Below are 27,817 nucleotides of genomic sequence, written 5' to 3'. Positions count from 1 at the left end.
CGCCCGCAGCGGCGCCTGCGCACGGAAGTCGCGCCCTCCCCAGTTACCCCGATGCAGTCTCACGCTCACCGCCTGGAAGCCGAGAGCCGTCGCGAAGGGTTAGTGGGGGCACCGGGTCACTTGCCGCCTTGTGTCGTGTGTTGCTTTCGCTGCGGCTCCACTTTGCTCTCTGTTGTTAACGCTCCGCCGGTGGGGACGATCTTGTCTCGGTTTTTAATCCTTTACAAAAGTTAGTGTGGTGTGGTCCAGTCCTGCCCTGTCCAGTCCAGTCCCCTGTCCAGTCCCCTGTCCAGTCCCCTGTCCAGTCCCCTGTCCAGTCCTGCCCTGTCCAGTCCCCTGTCCAGTCCCCTGTCCAGTCCCCTGTCCAGTCCTGCCCTGTCCCCTGTCCAGTCCCCTGTCCCCTGTCCTGTCCAGTCCCCTGTCCAGTCCCCTGTCCCCTGTCCTGTCCAGTCCCCTGTCCTGTCCCCTGTCCAGTCCCCTGTCCAGTCCCCTGTCCCCTGTCCAGTCCCCTGTCCCCTGTCCTGTCCAGTCCCCTGTCCAGCCCCCTGTCCCCTGTCCAGTCCCCTGTCCAGTCCCCTGTCCAGTCCCCTGTCCAGTCCCCTGTCCAGTCCCCTGTCCAGTCCCCTGTCCAGTCCCCTGTCCAGTCCCCTGTCCAGTCCTGCCCTGTCCCCTGTCCAGTCCCCTGTCCAGTCCCCTGTCCAGTCCTGCCCTGTCCTGTCTGGTCTGGACTGCAATTTACAACAGTACTGCTGTTGTGGACGGTTCACGGACCTGAGGACCGACGGAGCCGGCGGTGTGTAATAATATAAAATAACGATCCTTGGATTTGATTGTAGCCCCCGATCGCGTCTTCCAGGCGTCTCAAAATGCTTCACAGAATGTACTGTAAAGTGGATTGACTGCATATTTTGTGGGCAGAAGTGAAGAGGCGATCTGCGATCCTGTTATGGTTTATTATTAGGAAACGAGACTCGTGGGGGGGGGGTTTACCAATTTATTTTTTTGTAAATGCGAGCGAAAGATCAACCGGAACTCACTCTGCAACCCGTGTCCTCTCCTGCACAAGGCTCTGCGAGCCCTTCGCATTCACGTTCCAAATCCCCTTCTCGCATCCTTGCTCGGCTCCACTGGCTTCCCAGCTCGGAGGGGATTGCATTCAGGATTCTTGTCCTCACCTTCAAATCCCACCACGACCTCGCCCCATCCTACCTCAGCGAACTCCTGCTCAGTGAATAACAGTCTGATTTATGTCCCCTGCACAATCCACATATCATTGGAAGCGTTCAGCCATTCCGCCCCCAACATCATCTCACCTGGGTCCCTCCGCCTCACCCCCACCCTCCTCACGTTTAAACCCCATCTTTTCAACCATGCTTTCGGTCTACTAGCTGGCTCCGGTCTCCTGAACATCCCTCAACCTTTTCGTTCTACCATCTGCAGCCGTGGTTTCAACCACAAAGCTTCGAAACTCTGGAACTCTATGCCTCAATCCTTCTGCCTTGCCCCACCTTGCCCATTTTCAGATTATACCCTGAAGACCTTCCTCTTTAACCGTGCCCATGTTCACCTCTCCTCTCTTCCTGAAATTTGGACCTATGTCAAGTTCCTCTGTATCGGAAACAGTGAGTAGAGGAAGTGCAATTTCTGACATAGCTCCAGAAACTGAAAGAGAGACTTGAAACTTGAAAAAGGCTGTGTAAATGTTATGTTCTGGGAAGAAAATACAAAAATAATGCCTATGCGGCCTGTGGACGTTTCTCAAATACGGAATCCAGCTCTCAGCAGGCAAAACGTTGGACTCTTTCTTGTTTCTTTCCTACCTACCCTACCTGCCTATCAATCAATCAATCAATCAATCAATCAATCAATCAATCAATCAATCATATATACAGAGAGAGTGTTGAAGTACGCAGAAATTCAACTGATCTGTGGGATTGCAGTGAAGATATCCAGGATATCCTCTGAATTCTGGTGTCAAAGTAGGTTAATATAATCCTTGCATTTGATATACCACTTTATCACGTCTCTGAGATGTCCCAAAGTGGTTTACAGAATATACTGTAAAGTGAATTGACTGTAAATTTTGTGGGTGAAACTAGGCAGCCAATTGCACACAGCAGGGTCCCACAAACAGTAGTGGATTGAGTGACCAATGAATTATTTTTTTTTGAAGGGATTTTTACCCCCGGAAAAGCAATCCGCCAATCGACTAACAACCGGGTTCCTATTTACTGCTCGGTAAATCCTGCCTGGTTTCAAACCCAGAAGCCTCAACTTCTGATCCCATTAACTATCAAAACAAGAAACAAAAAACAGTTTCTTTAGGGTTAGGACGTTGGTGTCATATGTAAGTACCTACCCTGTAATTGGACAAAACAGTTTTGAGCTGTGATTGGCCAAACAAGTCCTAAACTATAATTGGACGAACCTGCATATGGTGTTGTCACATACATAGACTGTTTGGGTATAAAACAAGGTGTAAGTATCTGGGAGAAGCAGATACAACCTCCAGCTGACTGCTACGCTCCTAGAGAAGGTAACCGATCCCAATCTATCCTCTGAATTCTGGTTGCTCCCAATATCGCATCTTGCGATAGTGGTTTAGTGCTCATTGTATATTCATTGACTAATAATAATAATAATCCTATATTTGTGGGCGAACTATAATAATAACTATAATAGAGGAAACTATAATGTGTAGAATTATAATAAAGGAAACAGTGGTTTAATATTCATAATTATGTACACACTAATTCATCATTTATTGAATCCTAAAAACAAAGTTTCCTTACAAATTGGCAGCCTGGTGGGACCTCAATTCAACAACTGTTAAGAGGTCCGAACCCAAAAAAATCTCTCAATCAATGGTTGTCAGGACGGTAAACAAGGACCACAACCTAATTGCTGTCAGATTCTACCTACCTACCTACCTACCTACCTACATCCCACAAACAGACATGGAGTGAGTGACTAATTTTAAATTGACCAAGGCGTGAAAGGGTTAAGATGTTGCCGTTCTCAATGAATAGAGAATAAAGATAGAAGTTTTGTGGTTTGCAGCAAAAACAAAGGGAAGCTCTGAGCAATTTCAGAACCAAGAACATTAGACCCAGGTTTCATTGAATCCATCAGCTTGATTTGCACCCAGAAGGGCTTCTTCAGAAACCCGGGCTGAGTTTGCCTGGCAATCAAGTCTTGTCGATGATGTTGTAAGGAGTCATACACTGTTACGTAATAATAATAATCCTTGTCTTTGATATAGTGCCTTATCACATCATTGAGATGTCTCAAAGCACTTCACAAAATATACTGTAAAGTGAATTGACTATATTTTGGGATGAAATGCAGCAGCCAAATGTGCACAGCTGTATCCCACAAACAATCAGATTGAGTGACCAAATTATTATTATTTTATTTTTTAAAAAAATGTGAAGGGATTAATTCTTAAACAAAACATTTGCTTTTTTTTAAATTAGATGGCGATTCCCAGGAACAACATACACGGTTTGATAGCAGCTACATTCACCCCTATGACAGCAGATGAGTAAGAGCATAGATATAATTTGCAAAGTGATAACTACCTGTTAAAAGATTCAATGCTTAATCAAAAGTGCATTATATTGGTCTAAATCCTCTTTCTTCTCTTGCAGTGAGATTAACCTACCTGTTATTGGTCCATATGTCGATTACCTTGTAAAAGTTCAGGGAGTTAAAAATATTTTTGGTACGTTTGTGTGCAGGTATCTCTTAAGATTTTTCCTCTTTCCCTCTGAGCTGTCACCGAATGATCTGAGGCCTGATTGGAGTGTGTGATAATTGGGCACCAACCCTCAGGGATAATTATAAAGCTGGGTGCTTGGGAGTGTGAGTGGAGAGTCTGGAGAAGAGGAAGAGTTTGCTTGTTAAAATAAACCTTTTTTTTGTTGAAGCTATTGTGCAAGTTTCGTTTTTCAGGCATGACCCATCCCCTCCTACAGAAGGTTAAATGGAAACTAACTTTTTAACTCTTCTACTTTGCAGTCAATGGAACAACTGGAGAGGGCATATCTCTCACTGTTGAGGAAAGGAAATTGGTTGCTGAAGAGTGGATCAAGCAAGGAAAGGATAAGTAAGTGTTCACAACTGAGCCCAACGGTTAATTCCTGTTGTATTGAGGTTTGCAGTTCTGTAATGATATGCACTTTGCGCCTTTCCTCTTCAGAACCTGAGTCTGTGTCTCTTTATGATCAAAAGCTTCTAGACTGAGAGCTCAGTCCGTTGCAGAGTTGCGTACACCTTCCCCAGAGATCAGGAGGGTGTGCGGCCAGCAAACGAGTTTGGAGTGTGTGCTCACTTTTTTCGATTTTGCTGCTGTTGTATAGGCCTTTCCTACACTGTGACCTGTAAGATGGCTCAATTAGCTTCAGCAAAAAAAAGTTGTATTTGTATAGTTGTGGAGTCCTGTAGCTTAGTGGTTACAGCACTCGCCTTGTGAGTGAGAGGACCTGGGTTTGATTCCCTGCAGGGCGAAAAGTTGGGCAAGTTTCGTTACTCTACTCACTTCTGTTTATCTAGCAGTAAGGAGGAACCCGGTTGTTAGTTGATTGGTAGATCGCTTTCCGGGGGTAATAATCCCTTCAAAAGGAAATAACAATCACGACTGTTTGTGGGACACTGCTGTGTGCAATTGGCTGCTGTGTTTCACCCACAAAATATACAGTCAATTCACTTTACGCCTTGGGATGTCCTCCCGACGTGAAAGGCACTATACAAATGCAATTTTGTTGTTGTTTACAGTATTTCCTGTGAAAATTTTGAGACATCTCAACGACGTGTTAAGGTGCAATATCAAATGGATGTATTATTATAGTATCCTTCACGTACAATAACATCTCAGTGATGGGGTTGGACACGAGGGGATGTGAAGATGATCAGAGGCGTGATTGAGGAATTGAGATTTAAAGACACATAGAGCTAAGAATGCAGATGTTATTTCTGTTTCAACTAGCTTTGTTTCAACAAGTTCTAAACTACCAAGTAAAATAAGTGCAGCAATAAAAATTGCTCAAGTGACAGAAGTAAGGCTTTTTTGCTTGTAACAAGTTGGAATTTTTTTTGGTCAGTTGGGTGTCTTAACACTTGTAACAATCCATCACTATGCTTAAGAGTATCCAGACCAGACTGAGAATTCCACCCATAGATGAAAAGGAGGGACACACCCTGATAACCCTAATTCTGGAGTGTATTAGGCATAGGTTGGCAAGAGCCCGAGCTTGGAGATTCCAGGTGTACGCTGGAGTTTAACTAGCTAATACCGCATTGAGAGCATCGGCTGGCAAGCTTCCCACTGCTTGTCTAGTTAGAAACACCCGATCGTCAACGCTTTGGCTTGTAGAGTTAACAGGAACTGTGCAATAAGAATTCCTGCTCTCAGTGACCTGTCTGCCCTCGAAGTCCTGCCAATGAACCAGGCTGTCTGGTTGGTCATCAGCAGTGCCCTGAAGTTCTGCGGATCTGCCTGGCTCAGGAACTAGACTACCAAGACTACCCACAGATGGTTGACTTCATTCCAACATTCCATTGGCAAGCACGTCACCTTGGAGCCAGCTCAACTCCAAGGAGACCTCGCTTATCTTCACTCAAAGGAGGGATAGTTACTAGCTGGTCATTTCTCTCTTTGTCAACCTCCAGGTTGGATCAGGTGATCGTTCACATTGGTTCGTTGAGTTTAAAAGAGACAAAGCAACTGGTGAGTTTCTTGAACAATCTGGGAAACAAACAAAATAGAATTGAACTACAGCAATTTCTGTCTTGTCTGTTCACCTGCAAATACGCCCCTAACCTTGGAACTCCCCACCCCGATCCCCTACATTTCAATCCCTTTCGTTCTGTCTTCAAAAAAAATGTGGTCACTCACTATATGACTGTTTGTGGGACACTACTCCATGCAATTGGCGGCCCTGTTTTGCCCACAAAATTCACATTCAATCTACTTTACAATATATTCTGTGAAGTGCTTTGAGGCATCTAGACAAATGATAAGGCAGTATATTAAATGCAATGATTATTATTATTCATGTCCTGCCCTAAAACCTACATCTTTAATCACATCTATTGTCACATCCACCTTATCCCCTGCTCTGCACCCATCCCCACCATTGTAAAGCTCTCTGAAACATTATTCCATGTGAAAGGCCTAGATACAGTGGAAGCTGCTTTAGCCGGAAACCAGTTAACTCTGGACGCTGGGTAAATCGGACAAAACATCCAGCCCGGATTCATTTGTATTCTTGCCACTTCCTGCCCAAGGGCCACAGGTTGGCCATCACTGAGGTGGTGACTGTGAATTTTGTTGGTGAACAGGTGTGTTTAGGAATCTGGTCAACATTGATGTCGGACATCTTGGAGGAATTGCCAAAGTGACAGTCCCCTGTTTGTATTCTGTTACAGGCGGAGCATGCTGAAAAGCACAAAGCATCTGGGATCGCCGTCATTTCCCCATCATTTATCAAACCTAAAAACATAGGTTATTCTCTCCATGTTGACATATCTTAGCGTTGACAAAGCTTTGATTTTTTTTTAAAAAGGCTGTTTTTCCAGACTCTTAATTTTGAATGATGGATGTTACCAGAGCAAATCATTCATTGATAAAGACGTACCTCAAACAGCACTATCAGCAGCTATAGTCCCCGGAGACCCAGAAATCCAGCATTGTCAGAGGAGTGAATCCGGCTAGTAACATTTTCCTTTGCTTGAGTTTCTAAGTACCATTCAGCTATTAAAGGCTAAATTATAAATTAGGGGTCTTGCTACACAATATTATATTGACATGAATTTGCCGTTGCCAAGTGTTTTCATAGAATCATAAAATCGTACAGCACAAAAAGAGGCCATTCGGCCCATTGAGTTTGTGCCGGCTCTTTGAAAAGAGCAATGTAATGTCAATCCCACTCCCCAGCCCTTTCCCCATAACCCTGCAAACCTGTCCTCAAAAACCCATCCACCGCGGTTTTAAAAGTAATTATCGAATCGGCCTTGACCACCCTTTCAGGCAATGCGTTCCAGATTCGAACAACTCGCTGCGTGAAAAAAAAATTCTCACCTCCCCTCTACTTCTTTTAGATACTATTTTAAATCTGGCCTCGAGTCACCGACACACCCACCAGTGGAAACAGTTTTTCCCTTTCTAACCTATCAAATCCCCTCATGATTTTGAAGGCCTCTATTAGGTCTCCTCGTAACCTTCTCTGCACCAATGAGAATAATCCCAGCCTCTCTAGTCTTTCCTCATAATCAAGGTCCCTCATTCCTGGTACCATTCTTGTAAATTTCCTTTCCAATGCCTTAACATCCTTCCTATAGTGTGGTATAGGAAGTATTCTAACCAGTGTTTTATATAGCTTAATCATAACCACCTGACTCCTGTACTCTATGCCCCTATTTATAAAGTCTAGTATCCCATATGCCCTTTTTACAGCTTTATCTACGTGTCCTAGAACTTTCAAGGATTAATTTACCTGCACCCCCAGGTCTCTCTGTTCTTTCACCCCACCCTTAAGATTGTATTACCAGCCTATATTGCCTCCCCTCATTCTTTCTACCAAAATGCACTACCCCTCATTTCTCCACATTGAAATTCATCTGCCATATGTCTGTCCATTTTACCATTCTGTCTGTCTTCCTGCAGTTGGCTACTATCCTTCTCACTGTTTACCACCCTACCTAACTTGGTGTCGTCCGCGAACTTGGAAATGTTACTTGCTATACCCAAGTCCAGATCATTTATGTATATTAAGAAGAACAGTGGTCCTAATACCAAGCCCTGGGGGATGCCACTGTACATTTCCCTCCAGTCAGAAAAGCAACCGTTCACCACAACTCTTTGCTTTCTGTCTCCCAGCCAGTTCTGGATCCATGCTGCCACTGTCCCTTTTATACCATGGGCTTCTATCTTTCTTACAAGTCTTTCATGTGGCACTTTGTCAAATGCTTTTTGAAAGTCCATATAAACTACATTAACTGCACTCCCTTTATCCACCCTCTCCGTTACCTCATCGAAAAATTCTATTAGATTTGTTAGACAAGGTTTGCCTTTAACAAATCGGTGCTGGCTGTCCCTAATTAACCCATATTCTTCTAAGTGAAGATTTATTCTGTCCCAGATTATAGTCTCCAGGAGTTTCCCCACTAGTGATGTTAGGTTGACTGGCCTGCAGTTCCCAGGTTTGTCCTTCTGTCCCTTTTTGTACAGGGGAGTCACATTGGCCACTCTTCAGTCCTCTGGCACCACCCCTGTGTCCAACGAAGATTGAAAAATTGTAGCCAAAGCCTCTGCTATTTTTCTTAATGCAGATACCAGGAATTACTTCGACACAGATTTATAAACAGATAGAACTATTTACTAGGCAGGACAGTGGTAGCTAAGGCACTGGACTTATTTAAGAGACAGGCTGATGCTATAATGGGAAGACAGTGGAGGAGGTATACTATAAGAATGAGATTAATTAATAAGTACTTGCATTGGATATAGTGCCTTATCACATCTTCAAGATGTGTCAAAGCGCTTCACAACATATACTGTAAAGTAAATTGACTGTATATTTTGTGGGCGAAACATGCCTACCAAGTGCACGTAGCAGCGTTCCACAAACAGTTGTGGGTTAAGTGAACAAATTATTATTTTTTTTTGAAGGGATTATTACCCCCAGAAAAGCTATCCACCAATTGACTAACAACCGGGTTACTACTTACTGTTAGGAAAACAGAAGCATGTGGAGTAAGGAAACTTGCCCAATGTTTCGCCCTTCCCGGGAATTGAACCTAGGTTCTCTCGCTTGCAAGACGAGCGGCATAACCACTAAGCTGCAGGGCAACAGGACTAATTGGGCGAAAGAGGCCTTCTTTATTCAAACCTATCTTGTAATAACGATTCAAAAGTAAAAAGGAGTAATGCCCAGTTTACTGCCCAAAAATCATTCAAATAAAATTGGTTGTTCACTCCGTGGCTGTTTGCAGGACATTGCTGTCCAAAAAATTGGTGCCACATTCAGCTACAAATGCAGTCACAACTCTTCACAGAAAGCTATGTGGAGCACTTTGAAACATTCTCAACATTCTCAACATTATAGGCATTGTATCAAATGCAAGAATTGTTAATGTTGTTGTTGTTGTTGTTACAGATGCTTTGGTGAAGTTTTTACAAGAGGTGGCATCTGCTGCACCAAATCTCCCTTTGTATTATTACCATATCCCTGAATTAACTGGAGTCTTCTGTAAGTATCAACATCCATAAAGGTCCACAGTATAGAAGGAAAATTCCTAGAACCTAATTAATTTTATTTAACCATCATAGTAACACGCCTGGGCCATCAGCTCATCAAGTCTGTTTAACCAATTCATCAGATCATGGCTGATCTTTTAATTTAATTTCCCCACTGTTCTTCCCCGTCCTTTAGTATCTTTGTGTTCCCACTCTCTAGAAATCCATCCCAAAATCCTTCAGACTTACACCCTCCCTCCTTCCCTCCTCTTGTTCAAGACCCATCTTAAAATATAGGTCACTATCAGCCGTCTTTTCACTCCCAACTCCAACAACTCGGGTGCCCTGATAGCAGTTATCAAGGACTTTGAGACATCCTTCCAATGTGAAAGGAGCTGTATGAATGTAAATTGAATTTTATTATTTTTCCAAGCCTTAGCTCTTGACAACCTGTGCCCAAGGATTAGGTGAACAGTCTTGAGTCCACCTAGATATAGGGACATTTCTGTGCTGATGTATGAACTCTCTTTAACTACAGTTTGGCACACATGGAAACCCCTCACTGTGCTGTAGTCACTCAGTTGACCCAAAACAATAGAATACTCTACAAAACTAATTTGCATTAATATAGTGCACTTAACAATCCTGGCTTGGGACAATTCTTAACAATACTTACCAAGAATCTATCACCCTTTTAAAAATTGCCAATCCATTGTACATACCTGTTTGTGGGACATTGCATTCCACAAATTGGCCACTGCGCCCGCCTACAAAATACAGAATCACTACATTTATTGTATATCCTGTGAAGTGCTTTGAGATGTCCTCCCAATGTGAAAGTCGCTGTATAAAACAGAAGGTTTATTTATTGCTCCCTGTTCTAATTCCTTCGGCCAATGCGAAGTCATTCCATGTTTACCTTAACCTCCCCCTCCCCCAGGTTAATTCCACAACTAGAGCTTTCATGGGCATCGTCTCATCTGTCCTTTGGATAAGATCTTAAACCGAGGTCCCATCTGCCTGTTCAGGCACTATTTCAAAAAGAGAAGGGAGAATAATGGACAACAATCCCCTGAATAAAATCCATGGCTGTTTGTGGGACACTGCTGTGCGCAAACTGAATGCTGCACTTTGCCCACAAAGTACACAATCAATCCACTTTACAGTATATCCTGTGAAGGGCTTTGAGAAGCCTCGACAATGTGAAAATGTGCAATATCAAATGCAAGGATTATTATTGCATTCCACAGTCTCGTCACTCTACCTGACTTGCAGTAAGCATTGAGCAATTCATAAAATCCTGAAGTAATTTTTTTTCTTAAATTGCAGTCAACATGGAGGAGCTTTTGGATGGGATAGAGAAAAAGATTCCAACATTTCAGGGTCTGAAGTTCACCAGCAGTGACCTACTGGACTTCGGACAATGTGTTTACAAGTACAAGGATAAGTTTGCTCTCCTGTATGGGAAAGATGAGGTGCGAACATTTTCGGCATTATTAATCAACAGATTTTATCGTTCCAATATGGAGCCATGTAGCATATTGGTTAGTGCACTTGCAAGCAAGAGGACCCAGGTTCGATTCCCGGGCAGGACAAAAGCTTAGGCAAGTTTTCTTACCCTACAGCCTCTATTTACGTAGCAGTAAGTTGGAACCTGGTTGTTTGTCAATTGGAGGATCGCTAACCAGGGGTAATAATCGCTCAAAAAAAAATGTGATCACTCAATCTACGACTGTTCGTGGGATACTGCTGTGCACAATTGCCTGGCGGGTAAAAGCCAGCATCACAGCAAGGAAGCGATTCAGTTATTTTCACGAATGCTTTAATAAGTCAGCAAGACCAAAATGGTTGACTCAGTAAATCAAATTAACCCAAGCTCGAACAAAAGTGTCAGAAAATAACTTGGAAATAAGAATGAATTGACTATCCTTCTTGAGTAGATGCCCACAAAATATACAGACGATTCACTTTACAGTATATATGGGGGTAGGGGCTGCATGGCTATCTGTAGTGGGAACTCTGGCTAATTATTTCACTTCTGGTACAGTACTACATCTTGCCTGATCGCGTGCAGTGCGATTATCCCTTAAAATCCCTTACAGTCAAAACACTTTACAGTATATTCTGTGAAGTGCTTTGAGCTGTCTTGAAGATGTGATAAGGCGCTAAATCAAATGCAAGGATTATTATATTATTAATTTCCCTGAATTCAGAAAGTGGCTGCAAAATGGTCCCACAGGCAACAGACACTTCCAATGCTTCGCCCCCTGCTGGCTGCCATGCTCGCCTACAAAAAGACTTTACAGTGAATACTGTGAAGCACTTTGAGATGTTCTCCTGACATGAAAGGTCTTCTATGAAATGCAAGGTTTAATAAATATATTATTATTGTCTTCCAGCAACTCCTTCCTGCGATGGTACTGGGAGCATCAGGAGGTATTGGCAGGTAAATGTCTTAACAAACCCTTGGACTCGCTGCTTGTCCTCCATCCACAGGCTGCAGATCATCCAGAACTCTGCAGCCCATGTCCTCTCCTACACTAGGCTCCATGACCCTATCACCCCCATCCTTGCCCAACTCCACTGGCTTCCCATCACACAGAGGATACAGTTCAAGATCCTGGTCTTCACCTTCAAAGCCCTCCACGGTCTTGCTCCCCCATACCTCTCCGACCTCCTAACCCCCTATAAATTGGTCACTTCAATCCACGACTGTTTGTGGGATGCTGCTGTGCAAAATTGGCTGCTGCGTTTCGCCCACCAATATAGTCAATTCACTTTACAGTATATTCTGTGAAGCGCTTTGAGACGTCTAGAAGACGTGAAAAGCGCTATATCAAATGCAAGGATTATTATTATTACCATCCTGTTCGCTCCCTCCGCTCAGCTGGCTTCAGCCTGCTTCACGTCCCCCGCCTTGCTCGCCCCACTATCTGCCGCCACTCTGCACCCACCCTCTGGAACTCCATCCCGCAGTCCCTCCGTCTCACCCCCTCCCTCGCCACCCACCTCAAGACCCTCCTCTTTGACAGTGCTTTCGATCTCCCTGATTCCCCCGCTGCCCTCCCCCACACCGACCCCCAGCTCGGGTCCGTAATTCTGTCTTTTCAGCACCTTGGGACTATCTCCCGACGTGAAAGGCGCTATACAAATGTAATTTTGTTGTTGTTGTTGTTGGACAGGGGTGATGGGTAGGTGATAGAAACTAAAATCTTAAGTGAGGGTACCTTGCCGCTGCTGAGATCAACCAACTCGGTCAGGAATAGAGCGTTGGATCCTCTGGCCCACTTCCTGTTAGGCATTGACTTTAGCAACTTTGATGGTCTTTGTATAAAATGCTGCATTATTGAGCAGATTTTCTGCTAACCTCTATGTCCCTCAGCACATACAACTACTTTGGGACTTTATTCAATAAGATGCTATCCGCTTTGAAGAAAGGAGACAATAAACTGGCAAGACAGCACCAGGTAAAGACTTCTTTTCCTGCTTGTTTCCCTTACTTTTCAATAAATTCCTCTTCAAACTATCAATTCCTTGAAGTGATGCCATGTTGCCCCCACTGAGTCCATAATCCAGCTACTGTTTACTTGCAGTAAGTAGGAACCTGGTAGTTAGTCAATGCGCGGATTGCTTTCTGAGGGAAATAATACCTCCAAAAAATAAAAAATGTGTGGTCAGGCAATCCACGCTGTTTGTGGGACACTCCTGTGCGCAATTGGCTGCCGCGTTTCGTCCATTTTATTATATATACAATGAAGTGCTTTGAGACCTCTTTTCCCCCCACCTTGCCCCCTCCTCCCTCCTCTTCAGGTCACAGAGTTCTGGGTGATCACTTGTTGTGCCCGCAGAACTGTGTAGCTTCAGCTCTGAGACCTGCGCTGTTTCTGAAGGGTACTGTTTCTGAAGGGCACAATGTCGTTATTGCCTCCAGTGAATGTCAAATGTTGGAACCTCTTTTGTGATCTCAGTTATTTGTAGACCTTGGTAGTTAGCGATTAAATGAGAATTGGCATTTGGAACTCGTTGAGTCCAGGCTGACACTCCATCACAATGTTGGAGGTGCACGGGTCCTTCAGATGAAGCACTAAACTGAGGTTCTGTCTTTTTTAAACATCTAATAGGCAATCTTATGAGGCATTGTCTAGGCTGACAGTCCAATGCAGTGCTGGTAGAACGTTACAATGTGGGAGCTGCTGTCCTTTGGATGCTATACTAAACTGAGCTCCAGTCTGCCATTTGATTTTCCCTTTTATTTTAACTGATATAAATATGTTTGTTAGTCTACTTAAAATAGTTAACGTGAAGTTAGTGTGAATGCACATTTCAGTGAAGATCTTGTTCCCGATCAGCAATGTGTTGAATAAGAGTATAAAGTTTGGGACTGGGCACGGATTTTACAAGATCGGTTTGGATGAAGAAGACCCATGGGTCTATCTGATCTCATTCCTCCAGAACACCTATGCTACTGTCTTCCCTGCGATCTGCTAAAACATTAGCCACCTGTCTTCTCCCTCCGCTCGGCGGGCACTGGCTTGCTCCATGTCTCTTACCCTGCCTTCCAACCGTTGGTGGTCGGGCCTTCAGCCTTTCTGCCTCCACTCTCTGGAACTCCATCCCAGAGTCCCTTCACCTACTGCCCTGTGCCACACCTGACTCAGGCCAGCAGCAGCCATCTTTAAACCAAGCATTTTCAGGTGGAAAAAAAAACGCTGTTCCACACAATACGCTTGCAAATTTGGGTTTGTTAGCAATAGCAATAGTATAACGCTAGTTTTACAACAATGGAATCAATTAGTGGACATTATTACTTAGCATCGATGTTCTGTAGTCACATCTACGTCGCCTCCATGAAAGATAACGCTGTTTATTTTCTCATTTTGTCTTGCAGTTCAAGGTGCAAGACTTCATCAGGTATCTGTACAAACTAGGTCAGTGGATTTGTATCTTTGAGCAAATGTGCTTCTCTGAATTGTGATTTTCTCCCTTTATTTTAAAAAAAAAATTTAATGAAGGCCAGCCATTACAGCAGCTCACCTCAGGCGTTTCAGAATATCACCACCCACCCATTAAAGCATAAAGGTGTTTTTGAAGCTGTTCCTGGCTTCCAACACCCTTCCTGGTAAACCATTCCAACTGTTGGTTGTTGTTTGGGTAAAGAAATGATTCCTGGTGTTAAATCTGATCTTGATGCTCTGTGCTACTGATGCTCTGTGCTGTGTTTTTCTTTTCACAGAGGCGGGGGTGAGTGAGAATAAAACTGTGATGTCTCTGGTCTCAGGTCTTCCCTTGGGACCTCCACGCCTGCCATTACTGAAGTGCAGTCAGGAGAATGCAGTGAAGCTTGAAGCTAAGCTGAAAGAGATGGGGCTGCTGGCTTAACAACATCAGATGATAGATACATGGAGATATTAATATTAATGACTATTAATATTAATGGCTCACAAATCGATGTGTCTTTCCTTGCTCGCCCATGATATCCTCCGGGACTTTCCCCTTTTTCAAACACCTCAAATTTACCGTTCCTCCAACCTCTCCCTTAAAATTCTCATCATCTCCTGTCCCATCCCCCCAAGCCTTCCATCACTTTCTTCTCTGACGTCTCCCTTCTATCATCTGGGGAGTTCGATCCTTGCTTGCTCCAGATGCCGATTTCTCCTCTTCTTTCAACCTCTCCCTCCACATCAACTCTGCATCCCACATTGAAGGCCACCTGATATTTCTCTATGGCTTTTCCAACTCAGACATCCACATCACTGATAAAGCCATTTTGGACAACTATTTTCCTCAACTCCTCCCTCCCGGCAACCCAAACCACTAGCATCTCTTTCCGCCCCTAGAATAAAATTACCCCCTCCTCTGTTGCCATTGAGTCATCTGTACTCCTGTCCCAATGGCATTACCTCCTTGGTCACCCTCCTGCAAAATTCCTTCACAACCATTCTCAACACCCTCACTCCATCACTTCCCTCATCGCCTTCCATTCCCACAAGTCCCTCTGGTACAACAGCCACCTCTGTTCCCTCAATGGCAGGTACATGGATTGCACGCACCTGGCTTAAATCCAACCTAATGGCCCCACCTGACCTTCCAGCTACGTGAGAAAAGACCAGTCATTTCATGTTTATTTTTAATTGCATTTTTTAAAAACGCATTGGATTCTAAATGATGAGTAAGCTCATGCTGTAATTATCTCAAATAGAACCAGTTCAGATGTAGCCTGAGGCTGCTGGGTGTGAAACTTATGTTTCTCTAACCCCCTGTGCCAAGATCAGTTCAGGCAACAATCGCCCAAACACTGCTGTTGTAACATTTGGTTGTCAAGAGGCTGAGTATTCTCGTGTGATGTTACGCTGATGTCTTTCCGAGTTCAGAGCAAATATGGGCCAAACAATCAATGTTGGAAAGAGGTAGCGCACGATACTAGACTCAGGCAAAAATATATTGACATGAAATCTGGGGGTGTGTGGAGGCTATGAGACTTTTGTAGGTTTGAATGAGATACTTGCTGAAGCCCGGGAGAGTGTTCTCCAAAAACTACAGATGGATTTTAATGATGTGTTTTGTTTAATAGATAATTACAGATTTGGGGGGAAATATCTTTATTTTTATCATAATTATTACTGGTGATAATTAACACGTCCTAAACTGTAGTTTGCACCCCTATAACTACAGCTACTATAACGGCAATATAAATTGCATGCATTCTGTATTTATAATAATAATCCTTGTATTTGATATAGCGCCTTGTCACTTCTTCGAGATGTCTCAAAGCATTTCACAGGATATACTGTAAAGTGGATTGTCTAAGTATTTTGTGGGCAAAACACGACTGCCAATTGCGCACACTGTCATCATAGATTGAGTGACCAAATTATTTTCTTGGAGTGGGATTATTATTGTTTCCAGCTCAGATATCTGGGATAAATGGCTTATCAATGAAGAATGAGATCAAATGGGCTGAAGGGCCTTCTTCATTTGAAACCATCTTGTGACCTTGTGATCTCATTCTTGTAATCTCTACCTGAGACCTTGTGATTTCATGACTTTGTGATCTTAAAGGACATTTTCAATTTCATCTAAAACCTAAATAAAAATGCTCTGCACTGAAATGCCAAATTGTGGAATGTTCATTCCTTTTTTTTACCCGGAGAAACTAGACGATCAAAGACAGAAGACTTGTTGAATGAATCTCTCTTTAGTTAATAATAACCCTTGGATTTGATATAATAATAATAATAATAATCCTTGCATTTGATATAGCGCTTTTCACGTCGGGAGGACGTCCCAAAGCGCTTCACAGAATATACTGTAAAGTGAATTGACTGTATATTTGTGGGCGAAGCTGATATAGCAGCTTATCATGTCATTGAGATGTCTCAAAGCGCTTCACAGAATATACCATCAAGCTGTTTGACTGTGTATTGTGTGAGCGAAATGTGGCAGCCAATTGTGCACAGTTGTGCCTCACAGACAGCCGTGCAGTGAGTGACCACTCCATTTCGAGGATTGTTGGTTAGAATAGCGAGGGAGACTCCCTTCTCTTTCGCTTTTCAGCGCGTTGGGTCGTCCTCCCGACGTGAAAGGTGCTTTACAAATGTAATCCTGTTGTTGTTGAACAGGTAGACAGGAACTCTGTTTAACGTCTCATGCAAAGGACGGCACCTTCCACAATGCAACACGCTCCCAGCACTGCATTGGAGTGTCACCTTAGACCATATGGTCCCCAAGTCCAATATAGGCCTGGAATCTCCAACCTTTCATCTGAGAGGCGAGTGTGCCAGGCTGAGACACAATGTTGGTTAATTGGTGACAAACAGAAGAACCTGTTTAGTCCAGTGGGAACAGTAGGCCAGTGTAGACTAAGATGGCTGCACAGAATGATACTGGGCCCACTAAGTTGTCTGAGTTCTGTGAGGGGAGAATTAGAAAGACCTGACTGTTCAGCGCTTTGGGACGTCCTCCCGACGTGAAAGGCGCTCTATAAATGTATTTTTGTTGTTCTTGTTGTTGTAGAAAGGAATCCTCCCTCTTCACGATCGCTATCCATTGTCATTAACAAGCGCCTGTCTGCCCATTCCCATTGAAACCATTGCTGGAGCTCAGCAGCTTTGTGGCCCTTGAGTGATTGTTTCCCAAAGCGCAGGGCCATTGCTACACAGCTGAGCGGGTTTATGTGAGCTCTGTGCCTCCCTCCCCATGGGATAACCAATGTGAAGCCAGCAAAATAAATGAACCAATGCAAACCCCATCAGTGTTCCTATATGGCCGACATTGCAGTTTGACTCATATCTTTAGAGACCTGGATGATGTAGAATGTAAAACAAGATGACAGAGGTTTGAAGTTCAGAAACACAAAACACAAATAATTAGCAATTATTATGCAAACCTTATCTTCACATTAACTACCTGACGCCATTCTGCTTCCAAAGACATTAAATTGGACATGTAATGCTGAGATCATTATCATCCAATGGACATCTGTCAGACGCTGCTTAATGACCAAGAGAATTGTAATGCCATTTTATTACTCTGTATTGTATCTACTGGAGCTGCGTCTGTCCGATTCCTCCAGTGTGTGTCTCATTCGTTGTCAACAGCGGAGACATTTAACATGGGACAATCCTCACTAGAGCTCAGTTGACCTTCGAAGAGAAACAATATTGTCCCAGTCCTTTTATGGTGAGGTAAGTTCCGTATTGGAAACATTGTGCCCACGGATATTCATTAATATCCCTTGCTACAATATCATATCGTCAGGCTCAAAGGGATATTATTATTTACTAATATCTCTTCGAGCCTGATGATTGTTTGTTGACCCTGGAATATATAGATTATACAATAAACATGTGTTTCTTTTATCTTACCTTATTGTTTTCTGGGGGTAATAATCCCTTCAAAAAAATATTAATTTGGTTACACAATCCACAACTGTTTGTGAGACATTGCTGTGCGCAATTGGCTGCTGCGTTATTCAACAACAACAACAGCAATAACAAAATTACATTTAGAGAGCTTCTTTCACATTGGGAGGACTTCCCAAAGTGCTGAACAGTCAGGTGTCGGGACCCGAGCGTGAGGGAAGGGTGGTGTAGGGCTAAGGGAAGACAGAGAGGTGGGAGGGCGACCAAATGCACGGTCGAAGAGAAGGGTCTTGAGACCAGCCTTCAAGGAGGCAAGGGAGGAAGCGAGGAGAATGGATCGAGGGATGGAGTTCCAGAGTGTGGGGTAAGAGAGGCCAAAATCCCGGCCACCGATGTTGGATGATCTGCAGCCTGTGAAGGGAAGAGTTGGGACGGCCGATGAGGAGGCAGTTTCCAAAATTAAGCCTTGATGTGATGAATGCATGGAAAAGGCAGTCTGATGGGTGAGGCAGTGGCGGAGTATGGCAATGTTGCAGAGGTGGTGATAGGCAGCGGTGGTCCTGGTGTGGATGTGGGGGAGAAAGGACAGTTCAGGATCAAACAAGACACCCAGGTTCGAGGAGGCTGATGCTGCCAGCGCCAGCGCCTGAGGTGCGGAGGAGCTGGCTCGAGCCAATCAGGAGGGCCTCGGTCTTGCTGACGTTGAGTTGGAGAAAGTTATCCCTTGTCCAGGACTTGATGTCGGACAGGCAGTCGGTCAGGACGCCAGTAGTCCTGGAGTTGAGGGGGGAGGCAGAGAGATAGTGTTGGGTGTCATCCGCATACATGTGAAAATTTACCCCATGTCTGCGGATGATGTCACCAAGGGGGAGCATGTAGAGGGTGAAGAGGAGGGGACCGAGGACAGAGCCCTGAGGAAAACCGCACAAGTTGGTGCAGGGGCTGGAGGAGAAGCCGTTTGCTGGGACGACGTGGAGGCGGTGTGAAAGGTAGGACCTGAACCAGTCAAGGACAGAACCTTGAAGGTTGAGGTGGGCCGGTAGCTGGATAGCTGTGATGGGTCAAGAGAAGGTTTCTTGAAGGTGGGGGTGATAATGGCTGTTTTGAGGGAGGAAGGAACAGTGCCAGATGACAGGGAGAGATTGATGATGTTTACGAGTAATGGGGCAAGGAAATAGAGCTGGGATTTAAGGAGAGGGGTGGGGATGGGGTCCAGGGAGCAGGTGGTGGGCATTATGGAGGATATGGTGGTGAAGACAGAGGAGGAGTTGATAGGTTCAAACGTGTGGAAGGAGGGATGGGTAATTGTCGGAGTGTGGGGTGAGGGTAGGGAGGGGTTGGAAGTTGGAGGAGCAGTGGCAGCTGAGCGGATTCCCTCGATTTTGGACTCGAAGAAGTCCAGCATTCTCTTGCTGTGCGAGTCAGAGGAAAGAATCTACTGGTCATGGCTTGGAGGGCGGAGGAGCCGGTTGGTGGTGGAGAACAGGAGCCTGTGGTTGTCCTTCGCCTCCAGGATTAACCTGGAATAGAATGACGATTTGGCTGAGGCGAGAGCGGAGCGGTAGGTTTTGATGAGAGGTTTTCCTATTCAGTCAATTTCCTATTCAGTCAACTCACATAAGAGTATATCATGTGAAGCGCTTTGAGAGGTCTCAATGATGTGATTAGGCATTTTATTATTATTATTACAGATGATTCAACTTGTGAAACATCATTTCATGCAGCCCATTTTGCACACCAGTTTCCCACAAACAGTTATGGATTGAGTGCCCAAATTACTTTTTAAAATGTATTTTTGAGGCATTATTACCCCATGAAAAGCAATGTGCCAATAGACTAACAACCAGGTTCCTACTTACTGCTCGGTAAACAAAGGCATGCGGAGTAACAAAACGTGCCTAACGTTTCGCCCTGCCTGGAAATCGAACCCAGTTCCTCTGGCTCTAACCAATATGCTACAGTAATCCTACAGCACAAAAGTAGCGGTACTCTGTACTCTTCATCTCTGCTCCCGAAGTGTTGTGCAAATATGATATGCATTTATACAGCACCTTTCACATTGGGAGGACATCTCAAAGTGCTTCACATTGCAGGATTGGCAGCTGAGTTGTTTGGGGTGGTGTGGGGTAGGGAAATATGACTGAAAGTATGGTCAAAGAGGTGAGTCTTGAGATTATTTTGAATGTGGGGAGGCAGGCAGCGAGGTGGAGGAACTTCGGAATGGAGTTCCAGAGAGGGCGGGGGAGGAATGGCTGAAAGTTCGCCAGCCTATGGTGGGGCAGGTAGGGTGGAGTTTAATGCCTTGGTTTACGCAATGACTGAATGTTAAATCAATATTAATTTGAGTGGCACCAGTGGGCATTATCACTCCACTCTCCTGCTCTGTTACAGGTAGGGCCATAAACAGTCACGTGTAGGTTAAGGTTCAGGATACTAGAGGCCTTACCTCTCCCATTTTTTACACCTGCTCAAATTGATTGCGGATGTGCAAGCCTCATCCAAAGCACAATACATCTGTAAAATTAAGATTATTCTTAACAATTGAACGTCTGTAAGAGCGAGGAACAAGGAAACTTGGTAAATCCAAGGCAACTATTCGCCTCAAAAATCCTCTACTGATGCCAATGTGAAAGAACTTTAGCCCTTTTAATTTTAAGGTGAGTTACCTAAGAAAATTGTGCCAGTCCACCTCTTTGTTTCATTCCTTTCGAGCCTGATGATATGATGTTCACCCTGAAAGATATAGATCTTACAATAACCGTGTCTTTATTATATCTCACAAGAGATACAAGGTGTGAAACGTGATTTCATGGGCATACTATCTGGCTACCACGTTGCTGAGTCAATTCGCTTTACAGTATATCCAGTGAAGTGTTTTGGGACGTCTCAATGATGTGATGAAGTGCTATATCAAAACCAAGGATTATTATTGTTGTTATTATTATTATTACAGATGATTCAAGGTATAAAACGTCATTTCGTGGCCATATTATCTGCTTTCCACCGAAGGAAGAAATGTAGTTTGCTGGGCGTGCTCGCTGTGTTCCTTTTTTGCTTGCTGTACAGATATGAAAGAGCAACTCACACCCAGTATAAACAGGATGGTTTCCTGTTGGTGCCAGATTCCAGGTGTAATGTCAACCCTCCATTCCTGGTTATTCTTGTGACCAGCGCCACGAACAAGAATGAAGCTCGTGCGGCAATCCGGCAAACCTGGGGCAAAGAAACAACCATTGGCAACAACAGAATCGTCACCTATTTCCTCCTTGGATACAGCGCACATTACCAGCAACAGCTCCTGAATGAGAGTTTGCAACACAATGATATAATCCAGCAGAATTTCACTGATTCCTATTACAACCTGACGACCAAAGTGCTGATGGGAATGGAATGGGTAACTCGGTTCTGTCCATCCTCCTCCTTTGTCATGAAGACAGACACTGACATGTTTGTGAACACCTACTACCTGCAGGAGCTTCTAGCCACAAAGAATCGAAGCGACTTCTTTACTGGGGATGTCAGGTTTAACCGCAGGCCAATAAGGCCGGTGAATAATAAATGGTATATAAGTAAAAGAGATTATCCTCACCCAACGTTTCCGACTTTTTGCTCAGGAACTGGCTATGTTTTCTCAGCTGATGTTGCGAAGAAAGTTTGGGAGGTTTCAGCCCAAGTGCCCAAACTTAAACTGGAGGATATTTACATTGCCTTGTGCCTGGCGAAGCTGAAGGTCGTTCCGGTTGAAATGCACTCAGTGAAAACATTTTACTCCTCAAAGGTAAAATTCTCTATTTGTCGCTATCGGAAACTGGTGACCTCTCATGGACTGAGTCCCTTGGAGATACAGATAGGTTGGGAAGCTACGATGAATTCCACCAGGGAGGAATGTCCTGAAGAGAGGAAAAATTGATGAGCAGCACTTCACAAACAGAATCGTTCTGGCCACAGATGTTATTTTACACTCCCATGATATTGCAGAGCAACATAGCTTCACCTCTTTTTCTTTACACTCTGAAATTTACGTTTATTTATATATATACATTTACATTTATTTGTATTTATATATAATAATAATAATAATAATCCTTGCATTTGATATAGCGCTTTTCATGTCGGGAGGTCGTCCCAAAGCGCTTCACAGAACACACTGTAAAGTGAATTGACTGTATATTTGTGGGCGAACGCCGCAGCCAATTGCACACAGCAATGTCCCACAAACAGTCGTAGATTGAAAATAACCAATTTAATTATTGTTTTTGGTTTTTGGAGGGATTATTATTAGGCGTGTGGAGTAAGGAAACTTGCCCAAGGTTTCGCCCTGCCTGGAATTGAACTCAGGTCTCTCACTTGCAAAACGAGTGCTCTAACCACTGAGCTACAGGACTCCGAAATTTACATGAAATTTACACTCTGAATGGACACAAGTTCAAAATGGGTATTCTCGTGTTGGAAAGAGGTAGCGCACGATACTAGACTCAGGCAAAAATGTATTAACATGAGGTCTGGCGGTGGGTGGAGGTTATGAGACTTTTGTAGGTTTGAATGAGATACTTTAAAAATTAGTCAATGTGATACAAAATAATACAGCTCAGGATTTATAATCTTCAATCCTGGCATTTTGATATAGCACTTTATCACATAGTTGAGACATCTCAAAGCACTTCACAGAATACACTGTAAAGTGAATTGACTGTGTATTGTTGTCCCTTCACACTGCGTAGCATCTCGGAGTGCTGAACTATGGTGTAGTTTGATGTTGAGCTGAAGAGAAAGGGGAGGTGTCCATAGCCACGATTAACGGGGATAGTCTTCAGGTGCGATCTGAAGATGGGCAAAAAGGGGCAAGGAAGATGGAAAATAATAGCTCCACTATAGGCAATAGCAGTGGTCAATATCTTGCTGAAGCCCAGGAGCGTATTCTCCAAAGACTACAGATGGATTTTGATGACACGTTTTGTCTAATAGATAATTACAGATTTTGGGGGAAGTATCTTGATTTTTATCATAACTATTACTGGTGATAATTAACACGTCCTAAGCTGTAGTTTGCACCCTTATAACTACAGTTACTATAACGGCAATATAAATTGTATTCATTCTGTATTTATAATAATAATCCTTGCATTTGATATAGTGCTTTGTCACTTCTTTGAAACGTCTCAAAGCAATTCCCAGAACATGCTGAGGATAGCAAAGCGCATTATAGAGAATGCAGGAGTGATCTTAAAAGAGCGATAAGACAGGCTAAAAGATCGCATGAGAAGAGGTTAGCAGATAACATAAAGGGGAATCCTAAAATATTTTATAAGCACATAAAGGAAAAAAGGTTAGTTAAAGGTAGGGTGGGACCAATCAACAACAATGACGGCAATCTTGTTGTGGAGGCAGAGGGCATGGCTGATGTACTAAACGAGTACTTTGCATCTGTCTTCACAACGGAAACGGATGCCCCAAATGCCACAGTATTGGATGACAGGGTAGAGGACATAGATCAGATTACTATAGATAGAAAGGAAGTTCTGAAAAGATTGACTGGGCTCAAAATTGATAAGTCACCAGGACCAGATGGGTTTCACCCAAGGTTGCTGTGGGAGATACGGGTTCAAATAGCGGAGGCTTTGGCCATTATATTTCAGTCGTCATTGGACACAGGAGTGGTGCCAAGAGACTGGAGAGTGGCTAATGTTACCCCACTCTACAAAAAGGGGCAGAAAGACAAGCCCCGAAATTACAGGCCAGTCAGCCTAACTTCGGTAATAGGAAAGCTACTGGAGACCGTAATCCGGGACAAAATAAATCTCTACTTAGAGGAACACAAGGTAATTAGAGACAGCCAACATGGATTTGTTAAAGGCAAATCTTGCCTAACAAATCTAATAGAATTTTTTGAAGAGGTGACTGCGAGGGTTGATGAGGGAAATGCGGTGGACATTATTTACATGGATTTTAAAAAGGCTTTTGACACAGTACCGCATAAGAGGTTAATAAAAAAACTGGAGGCTCACGGTATTAAGGGGACAGTAGCCATTTGGATTAGGAACTGGCTGAGTGACAGAATGCAGAGGGTGGTGGTTAATGGGTGTTTCTCGCAATGGAAGGAAGTGTGCAGCGGTGTCCCCAAAGGATCGGTATTGGGACCACTGCTCTTTCTAATATATATTAATGATCTGGACTTGGGCAAAGGGAGCACTATTTCCAAGTATGCAGATGGTACCAAGTTCGGTAGGGTAGTAAATAGTGAAGAAGATTGTGACGGACTGCAGGCAGACATACACAGAATGGTGGAATGGGCTGACATGTGGCAGATGGATTTCAATGTAGATAAGTGCGAGGTGATACACTTAGGTAGGAAAAATGATAGGAGGCAATATAGGCTTGGTAGCTCAATTTTAAGGGGGGTGAACGTACAGAGAGATCTGGGCGTTCAAGTAAGCGATTCATTGAAGGTGGCAGAGCAGGTAGATAGGGCAGTAAAAAGGGCATTTGGTGTACTGAGCTTCATTAGTAGGGGCATAGAGTATAAGAGTAGGGAGGTTATGCTTAATCTGTACAAAATACTGGTTAGGCCTCAGCTGGAGTACTGCGTCCAGTTCTGGGCACCTTACCTCAGGAAGGATATTAAGGCACTGGAAAGGGTGCAGAGGAGATTCACGAGAATGATACCAGGAATGGGGAAGCTTAGCTATGAGGACAGGCTGGAAAAGTTAGGACTTTTCCCATTAGAGCAGAGAAGGTTACGCGGGACCTGATAGAGGTCTTCAAGATCATGAAAGGTTTCGACAGGCGAGATAGGAAAAAGCTGTTTCTGCTGGTAAGTGTGTCTGTGACTCGTGGTCACAGTCTTAAGATATCTTCCAAAAGAAGCAGAGGGGAGGTTAGAAGAAATTTTTTCACTCAGCGAGTTGTTAGAATTTGGAATGATCTGCCCGAAAGGGCAGTGAAGTCCGATTCGATAACAGCTTTTAAGAGAGAACTGGATAGGTATCTGGGGAAGACAGCTTTGCAGGGTTATGGGGAGAAAGCTGGTGAGAGTGGGGTTAATAAAAATCAGTTGCTCTGTCAAAGAGCCGGCACAGACTCGATGGGCCGAATGGCCTCCTTCTGTGCCGCAACATTCTATGATTCTATGATTCTATGATTAAAGTGGATTGACAGTTTATTAGACATCAAGAGAATTCATTAAAATACCCACTGAATATTTTATATAAATTTCAGACACCAAAGAATACCCAGACCATGATGTTAAAGTTTTTCATTTAATGTATAGTAAACAGCACAATCATTGCCAATTTCAACTGTGATAGAACAAAACTGTTAATAATAATACAGCATTTGATATAGCGCTGTCGTTGAGACATCTCAAATGCTTCACAGGATATACTGTAAAGTGGATTGACTGAGTATTTTGTGGGCAAAACACGACTGCCAATTGCGCACACTGTCATCATAGATTGAGTGACCAAATTATTTTCTTGGAGTGGGATTATTATTGTTTCCAGCTCAGATATCTGGGATAAATGGCTTATCAATGAAGAATGAGATCAAATGGGCTGAAGGGCCTTCTTCATTTGAAACCATCTTGTGACCTTGTGATCTCATTCTTGTAATCTCTACCTGAGACCTTGTGATTTCATGACTTTGTGATCTTAAAGGACATTTTCAATTTCATCTAAAACCTAAATAAAAATGCTCTGCACTGAAATGCCAAATTGTGGAATGTTCATTCCTTTTTTTTACCCGGAGAAACTAGACGATCAAAGCCAGAAGACTTGTTGAATGAATCTCTCTTTAGTTAATAATAACCCTTGGATTTGATATAGCAGCTTATCATGTCATTGAGATGGCTCAAAGCACTTCACAGCACTCCATTTGGAGGATTGTTGGTTGGACCACCGAGACAAACTCCCTTCGCTTTCGCCTGAACAAGCAGACAGGAGCTCGGTTTAATGCCTCATGCAAAGGACGACACCTCCGACAGTGCAACATGCTCCTAGCACTGCTTTGGAGTGTCACCTTAGACCATATGATCCCCAATTCCCAGTATAGGGCTGGAACCCACAACCTTCTGTCTGAGAGGTGAGTGTGCCAAGCTGAGGCCCAATGTTGGTTAATTGGAATAACAAGAATAACCTGTTTAGTTCAGTGGGCACAATGGACCAGGTTAGACTAAGATGGTTGTGCAGAATGATACTGGGCCCACCTAGCTGTCTGATTTCTGTGAGGGGAGAATTAGAAAGGAATCCTCCCTCTTCACAATCGCTATCCATTGTCATTAACAAGGGCCTACCTGCCCATTCCCATTGAAGCCATTGCTGGGGCTCAGCAGCTTTGTGGCTCTTGAGTGACTGTTTCCACAGCTGAGCGGGTTTATGTGAGCTCTGTGCCTCCCTCCCTATGAGATACCCAATGTGTTGCCACCTTGACGTCAGCAAAATAAATGAACCAGTGCAAACCCCATCAGTGTTCCCATATGGCCGACATTGTAGTTTGACTCATATCTTTAGAGACATGGATGATGTAGATTGTAAAACAGGATGACAGAGGTTTGAAATTAAGAAACCTAATCCACAAATGATTTGCAAATACTCTGCAAATCCTATCCACATTATCTACCTGATGCCATTCTGCTTCCAAGGACATTATATTGTACCTGTAATGCTGAGATCATTATCATCCAATGGAAATCTGTCAGACATTGCTTAATGACCAAGAGAATTATAATCCCATTTTATTACTCTGTATTGTATCTACTGGAGCTGCCTCTGTCAGATTCCTCCAGTGTTTGTTTCATTCATTCTCGACAGCGGAGTCGTTTAACATGGGACATTCCTCACCGGAGCTCAGTTGACTTTCGTAGAAATAAACATTGCCGCTCAAATTTCCTTCTTACGAACACTATGCCAATGGCTAATCATTAATATCCCTTGATACAGAAAATCATCAGGCTCGAAGGCATATTATTCTCTTTTCCTCTTGATTGTTCCTTTTTTGCTTGCTGTACAGATATGAAAGACAAACACACGCCCAGTATAAACAGGACGGTTTCCTGTGGTTGCCAGATTCCAATGTCAACGCTTCTTTCCTGGTTATTCTTGTGACCAGAGCCATGAACAAGGGCAAAACTTATGCAGCAATCCAGCAGACCTGGGGCAGAGAAGCAACGATAGGCAACAACAGAATCATCACCTATTTCCTCCTTAGTTACGGTGCACATTACCAGCAACAGCTGAATTTGCAACACAATCTTTAGCGTCCACCTGAACAGAGAGACGGATCCTCAGTATAACATCTCTACTGAACATCTGCACCTCTGATAATGCAACGTTCCACCCACCACTGCACTGGAGTGTCAGTCTAGACTGTGAAACCAAAGCCTTGACGTGAGTGTAACCCCATCCAACCAGGCAGGAGTGCTGTTAAGTTTGGTACCTTTGCTTTACATGGATACACATTGGTCCATCGCATTCCAAATCACTTCCTTGAATTAGCTCCATAGTTCCTCTGCTCTTTTAACCATGTTTAAAACTGCCAGACCCACTCTGACAAGGTTTCTCCATGCCATTAAATTGGTCTTTTTAAAACTTGGCAATTTTGTTTGTGCATTTATACCTCATCAATCCTTCTAATTCTTAATGTGATAACATTATGATCACTATTACTAGATGCCTCACCCACCTTTGTGTTGGAGAAATGATTGTTCCTATTACTCATAACCAGA

At 43.6% G+C, this 27,817-nt stretch overlaps 2 protein-coding genes across 7 annotated transcripts; both read left to right on the top strand.

Annotated features, from left to right (window-relative positions):
* The first annotated feature begins 23 nt into the window (after positions 1-23).
* npl (N-acetylneuraminate pyruvate lyase (dihydrodipicolinate synthase)) lies at positions 24-16,347 on the top strand. Of its 5 annotated transcripts, none has more exons than XM_042335280.1 (12): positions 24-98; positions 3,477-3,544; positions 3,651-3,724; positions 4,021-4,108; positions 5,671-5,728; positions 6,430-6,505; positions 9,159-9,251; positions 10,568-10,713; positions 11,638-11,684; positions 12,621-12,705; positions 14,127-14,166; positions 14,472-16,347. In XM_042335280.1, exons 2-12 carry the CDS (start codon positions 3,477-3,479, stop codon positions 14,615-14,617), a joined length of 921 nt encoding a protein of 306 aa, XP_042191214.1. In that variant the 5' UTR covers positions 24-98; the 3' UTR covers positions 14,618-16,347. The 5 variants fall into 5 exon arrangements, with proteins under 5 accessions (XP_042191214.1, XP_007893767.2, XP_007893770.1 ...); XM_007895576.2 differs by lacking the exon at positions 24-98 and adding an exon at positions 1,568-1,622; XM_007895579.2 differs by lacking the exon at positions 24-98 and adding an exon at positions 1,924-1,979.
* A 3,286-nt stretch (positions 16,348-19,633) lies between these two features.
* On the top strand, positions 19,634-22,101 carry LOC103179993 (beta-1,3-galactosyltransferase 5-like). Of its 2 annotated transcripts, none has more exons than XM_042335782.1 (2): positions 19,634-19,660; positions 21,053-22,101. In XM_042335782.1, exon 2 carries the CDS (start codon positions 21,053-21,055, stop codon positions 22,007-22,009), a length of 957 nt encoding a protein of 318 aa, XP_042191716.1. In that variant the 5' UTR covers positions 19,634-19,660; the 3' UTR covers positions 22,010-22,101. The 2 variants fall into 2 exon arrangements, with proteins under 2 accessions (XP_042191716.1, XP_007893764.2); XM_007895573.2 differs by lacking the exon at positions 19,634-19,660 and adding an exon at positions 20,351-20,756.
* The last annotated feature ends 5,716 nt before the right edge of the window (positions 22,102-27,817 follow it).

This window comes from Callorhinchus milii, unplaced genomic scaffold (genome assembly GCF_018977255.1).
Source record: "Callorhinchus milii isolate IMCB2004 unplaced genomic scaffold, IMCB_Cmil_1.0 Scaffold5, whole genome shotgun sequence".
In the NCBI taxonomy this organism is placed as follows: Eukaryota; Metazoa; Chordata; class Chondrichthyes; order Chimaeriformes; family Callorhinchidae; genus Callorhinchus; species Callorhinchus milii.
Note: the sequence above shows the minus strand (reverse complement) of the source record. Positions and strands in the feature narration are given on the sequence as shown.